The sequence below is a fragment of the Diprion similis genome, chromosome 8, assembly GCF_021155765.1.
Source record: "Diprion similis isolate iyDipSimi1 chromosome 8, iyDipSimi1.1, whole genome shotgun sequence".
Taxonomy (NCBI): domain Eukaryota; kingdom Metazoa; phylum Arthropoda; class Insecta; order Hymenoptera; family Diprionidae; genus Diprion; species Diprion similis.
The window spans coordinates 5,117,545-5,123,925 of NC_060112.1; the positions used below are offsets into that span (position 1 = coordinate 5,117,545).

The 6,381-nt window shown below is 39.7% G+C and overlaps 1 protein-coding gene across 1 annotated transcript; it reads left to right on the forward strand.

Moving 5' to 3' along the window:
* Positions 1–1,099: 1,099 nt before the first annotated feature.
* LOC124409042 lies at positions 1,100–3,015 on the forward strand. The gene is made up of 3 exons (XM_046886435.1): positions 1,100–1,107; positions 1,277–1,507; positions 2,529–3,015. The coding sequence occupies exons 1-3, from the start codon at positions 1,100–1,102 to the stop codon at positions 2,629–2,631; spliced, it is 342 nt and encodes a 113-aa protein (XP_046742391.1). The 3' UTR covers positions 2,632–3,015.
* The last annotated feature ends 3,366 nt before the right edge of the window (positions 3,016–6,381 follow it).

The window sequence follows — 6,381 nt, forward strand, 5'->3', positions numbered from 1 at the left end:
TGTTACACCAAAAGAGTTTCATATCTCTTTACCCCGGAGACCGTGAGTGCAGCACGAGTCCGCGGGAATCGCCGCGGTCGTTTAAACAGCACTCGACTGCGAGAATTGCGGTTAAAAAGATGTCCAAGGGGCAAGGATGCGGTGCATCATGGATACCGAGACGCACACTCAAGTGGGTTTCATATTTTCTAGGACAACTTCGACGCCGCATGCTCTTTTTCCCGTCTTTCCTTGAAGGGGGGTCAGGGAGGAAGGGAAACCGGGAGCAACGATATCTGGCTTTTTAAGTTTGGTTCTAGGGAAGGCGGCTGGTGCCGCGGAGACATGGGACAATTATTTTCAGGCCTCGTGGGCAGAGACGCGGGAAGATTAAGCGATAGCCGCATGGCAGTTCGACGATGTCATTTGTTACGGTTATCAGATCGTCTCTGGGCTCGTATACGCGTCTATTGCCCGCTTGTGCGTACTCCGTCGGTACGGAAGGTCTCGCTCCGCGCACGACCCGACGCAACTCGCTCATGCCGAGCGCGCGCAGCTCTCCGCGCTCGCCTATCTCCAGAGAGCCGAATGACGCCCGATCATTATTCTGTTTTGTCATACAGCCTGTCTCTAATGATTTTCACCGCGTATTTCTGCCTGAGACTGTGTTACGTACATTCTATGCGTAATTTGAGCTGCTTCGTACGATCTAGTACAACTGTGACGCGTCACGGGTAAGCTCTCTTCTGTGGGTATGAATCGGCTGCAATGTGAGCAAATATATCTCCGCTGACTCGGTAATTAATAACGCGTGTCTATCAACGTATACCTTATGCGCAGGCTCGATTCTAATGCTAGTAGTAAACCTACAGATCTTAGCTCGCGGCGTTCGCTTTGTGCTAACACCAGACGTTTGTCACTCTCATTGTTATGCTTTGACGTGTCATTGGCAAAAACTTCTGTTACTAATTTTGTTTTTATTCTTTGCTTCCATCTTGTCTTGTCGACGTTGTTAGAAATTGCGGCATGTAATGACATAAAGGTCAGAATCATCGTTATAAATAAAATATTCAAGAGTGATTTATACTCACTGAAAAGTGGATTGAATTTTATCGAATAAATGCTGACGTTTGATCAAGAGATATTTTGCCTTCATTCTAACAAAAATTTTAAACCTGCCGAGATAAAAATTTCCGATGCCATAAACATTTGACTAAATTGATTTAAACATATAACATATTACGTACGAAAAGACAGAAAACTCGTTTTCCCATTCAATTGTTTCATTCTCGAGCAGAATACAAGACGTTTCTCTCCCTCTTGCTCTCTCTCGAGAAATTAATGGAACTAATTTTACGTTCAATTTTTCAGGTTTTGTGCCTCTCGTCGGTCTCCGCTTCGCACTTGGTCACCAGGGGAGGTGGAAGAAGTGGAGCGACGTCAGAATTAGCCCCAGAAAAAATCCATCACAGTTGAGCAAGCAGCGAATCGTGTGTGCGTCTGTATGCCTCGGAGCCCCGGGATTAGGGTAGATAAATGTAATAGTCCGTAGTTCAGCTTGCTAACAAGGTTAGCCTTTAGATTTTAGATAAAAAGGACGATGCTGCCCTGGCCGGGCGGGGGGACGGCGGCGGGCCAACCGGCGGATCGGGTTGAGTGAGTGGCTATTTATAATGAGGTCTGGTAGGACTCGATCAACGATTAGGACATTCTTAAACGATACTTCATCAATCACTTACCGAAAGCGTCGATTTTTAATGTCCGCAATTATAATTGACTATCTCTTTATAATTTATATATTCTTCCTTTCCATCCTTCTTCTCCTTATTTTCCTCATTCTCATCTTCGTACAAAATATATTCTGCGTAAAATAACACCACCATTATTGTTGCACGCACACACACGCATACAGGCTTCGCTTACCTACTCGGCTCAAACTCGTATATTCACATTTCTCACAAGCTTATACTGCGTGTATACTTTCTTATATCATTTATCTTTTGTCCGTCTCGATATGGAAAGAGAGAGGCGGTGAAGAAGTGAGAGAAAGAGAGAGTGAAAAAACGAATAATAATAACCGATGTAGGTTTTATGCCTACATGTGTATCTACAGTGTGGCAACGTGTCTTACAAAATCATTTGCAACTTCTATATCATCTATGCGTGGTTATACGGTATGGCGATTGAAAAATTATTGTGTATATTAATCTAAGATTTTAGATCATGGGAATGCATAGTATTTACAACGTTTCCAAAATACCGTGTGACAGGATTAGAATCTTGGTTATTAATTCTAATCACTCTGTGGAAGAATTAAAAATGTGATTCAATTACTCACGCACCGTGCGGAAGTAGATTTTTTGCTCTGAGGTCACTGATATCAGAGATTTGCGTCACTGAAAGTCACTTACCAATTATTAATATTATGCAAACGATTTTCGACAGCAAAAATAATTTCTCAACAGTGTTTAGAGACAAAATTGTAATAAAAAAATAAATAAAAAAACGTAAATATTTATACTCTCAAAAGTTGCTATTGATTTTTGTGAAACGATTTTCAAAAGCGATAACATTTCTAGGTCCCAGCAGTGCGAAGACAAAATTCTAACCATCAAAGGACATAAAAATATAATGATGCAATTGTCTCGTTGATACGGAATGGGACAAAAACGCAGGTAGGTATGCTTTTGACAATTACCTTGAATTTTTTGCCCATTAATTATCGATATCATTATTATTTGCCGACTTTTGTCAAATCATGTTGTAAATTGTACAACAATTTTTCACGAGTAAAAAAAGCTCACGCATTCCAATGGCGGTTGAATTATGTCCGCTTGTCGAAACGTACACTGCAGCCATGGGAGAGCTGTAATTTGTTTGAATAATGTAACGCCTTGTTATCGGCAAGTGCCGTTGTAACCGAAACTACAATACTGCCCTGGCTATATTTATGAATATTTAATGAACTGGCGCTAATCGCCGAATCAGACTCTGCGTTAGTTTCAACTTAGGCGTGCAGAGCCGTGCCGATACCTACGATAAAAGCCATTTAATTATAATTCCCGAGGTACACAATAACAATTGACGTGATTTAATTAATTTCAAGCTAAACAGAACTGTCTGACATGTTTGTAGCCTTTGTTAAATCAGAAAGTTCCTACCCATACTTTTTTTCACTTCCATACGAAATTATGGATTCTGTGTCGAGAAGAAAAAAATTCGGGTATGAAAAATTATATCTTCTACCGGTCATTAGTTAGATTATTTAAAGTAATTGGAATCATTAAAGAATTCAAATATTGTAGTAAAAAATGCGAGGCACCATGTCAATAAATCAAATAGTAAACATATCGATGCTAGATACTGGCAATATTATCGTTGAGTATCATCGGAAATTTTATTAAGAAATAGTGTTCTGTAATTTATTATGATATCATCGGATTATTGATGATCAATTAGGTGTTTGGTGCCAAGTAATATTAAACGCGTAACTCAAGATTCAGGTGGAATAATTTATCCAAATACTTGAACGTTATCAGATAGTTTCATCGCTACCCGCCGATTAGAGGACAGGTTTCAATTGAGTTCTACGTGATAAATGGATAGAAGACAGATTTTAGTCATGTAGTAATTAGTTTCTGATGAAGTTACTTTTTCAGACACTCGAGGAAATTCGAATATGTGAATGGAATTACCATGTAACCGTTTTGATCATGCTTGTTTTTATTTAGTAATGATCAGCGATTAACTATATTCCAGTAAAATGACTCCAGTATTATACAGGATGTGTACGTAGATATGGTAGTGAAAGAAGACGTCATCTCCTCTCTTGGATCCGTTCTTTATCTAGGAATTCTATCAGAATATTCACTAAAATTGAAAAATCAAATACACATCTGCCGTGAGTGGAATCCACAAATTGATACGCTGCTCCTCGTTATAGGCAATTTCTTGACCAGAGGGTGCCTGATGATGCCTTAAGGATGCCTTGAGGAATCACGAATGCGTGTGGCGTTACTGATGATTCGATTGGTGGCGTCATCTTCACGGCCTCTCGAAAGCCAACCTGCAGGCATTCTGCAAGGCTCGAATATGGTCACCAATGGTCACCAATGGTCACTCAATAAGTCGGTAACTAACTGATACCTTGTGGCATTCAGGACCACTGACGCAGTCGATAATGCAGAGCGCAATTATCATAGCGAAGTGTCGTTGTAGTGGTTTAAACTGAACAAATCGTCACATTCACAAACGATATTACTGCTGCGGGAAGAAACCATTGATAAACCTTATCAGCGCGAGATTTAATACAAAACCTTGACTATCACCTACTAGTACATCTCCTTCGATATAGTTGAATCTGGGTTTATGCGAAGGATTAACTAATTACCACAGTGTTATACAAGGACGAACAAATGCGATTATATGGCCTTATTGATAAATAAAATTGGAACATCGTGGTTACTGGAGCACTTTTAGCGAAATTAATTACTTTTTTTTTTATTCACTGTTTCAGTATTATTTAGGTTTGGATTTTATAGTTCTTCATCTTCTTCTTGTGAAAGACATTGGGTAGATGTTATTTCATTGACTCGTTTCATGCGATTCCGATTAAATACCTGCGACGAAGAAACTGTTTAAACTGCATTCGCATTTGGATCCCTTCTCGGGCGTTGCATTTTAAATCACTCGCAAGGCAGTGCTTGCAAAAAAAAATCCTTAAGGGTGAACAAAATCGTATACAATTAGGTCAAAGCATCGTAAGAAGGGTAGAAAAAAGACCATAAAATTTTAGTAAACGTTGTTTATTCGAAATTTGTAACAAATCATATGTTTTGATCAAATCAATTCATCGTCTTACGCTTAAGTAACGAAACGTCAGTCACACAGAATGCGAAACTGGTACTCCAGTAGAACTATACTAGGGAAGTCATAAATGAAAATAAAATATACGAATAGATTGTGTAATAAGAAATGTATTCCAGCATATTATATTGTAGCAATCAGGTTTTGGCAAGCCCTTTTTTTTGCATTCGAGTGCATGAACTCAGTATTTCAGGCTACGTGATATTGTACGATACGGATAAGAAGAGCACGTGATGAATTTACAACAGACACGAAAAGAAATTGCACGCAATACGCAATTGCCTTGGCAAGTGTTGGACGGTTGCGTGGATCCTGTAAAGGATGCTCAGATCATGATTTTCGGAGGGTCGTTTCTACCGAAGTTCCGTGATTTCGGTGTACATTTTGTGAAGTCGATTATAAAACTGGATGTAATGCTGAAACATATAATGATCTATGAATTACTTCAGCTAAGGTGTTCAAAGTCATATTGAGGCCTGATGTAATCGTGCAACAGGCTATGTGTCACTTTTCATGGGTATCGGACAGTGAAACGTGAAACTTGAAGGTAGGTATAAAATGACGAATGTATCAACAAAAAAAAAAAAAATCTTTAGCTTACCATCCTCACTTCATCCTTCATCAAATTACCGATATCGCGTTCAAGCTCAATGGAAGGGTAGATTCGACGGATTTGCCCAGCAATTCAGCATCATCCGATAACTGTAATAAGAGCGAGAATGGACGATTCAAAATGTGAGAACAGCAATGATTGTTTGAAGTGCCGAATGAGTTAAAGCATACTCTTGAGTGTGTACTTAGGCTGCTCTGTGCAATAACCACGGACAAGAGTTTCACACATGTTGTTATTATTTAAGGGTGACGAATTTTGGAGGGTGAGAACTATTTCTATAGAACGACTCCGAACGACCGGACGTCCGATTTCACTGAAAACATGCCGTCTTTCAGCGATTCAATGTCCATCCACTTGACGGAAAGAGGGTTATTCCCCGCGTCCTTGTGATCGTCGTGCTTCTGAAAGGGTTTGAACAAGCCAAAGTTGGATACTTGGACAATGTTATCTTCCGAAAGTACATACGTAGTATGTTCTTCGCTGCTAAGTCACCGTGCGGCACCTGCAACACGGATAACGATCTACTTTCTTCTGAGCAGTAATGGTGTATTAAAAGGGTTTATTATGAACATGCATCCTAACATTCATATACGGAATCCCAATAGTAAAGTTTCTTACTAGCTGTGTTGGAGCGATATCATTGGTTTTACGGCTGTAACTCTTGATCGGCTGCTCGCAACTAATTTGGACTGCACGCATTCGATTCCTTTTGCAACGATACATTAATATAGTTGTGTAAAAATTATATCAAGCGCTTTAAAAAATCGTCGGTGTATCTACGAAACTACGAATGGGCAGTCTTATTTTATGGTGATTTTCGAAGCAAAAACTTGTCGTCTTGAGAACGATTTCTCGGACCCGTTCAAGACTGATTGAACCCTCAGGAAGACGAAGAAGACATCGAAAAGAGCAGTGGACTAGCG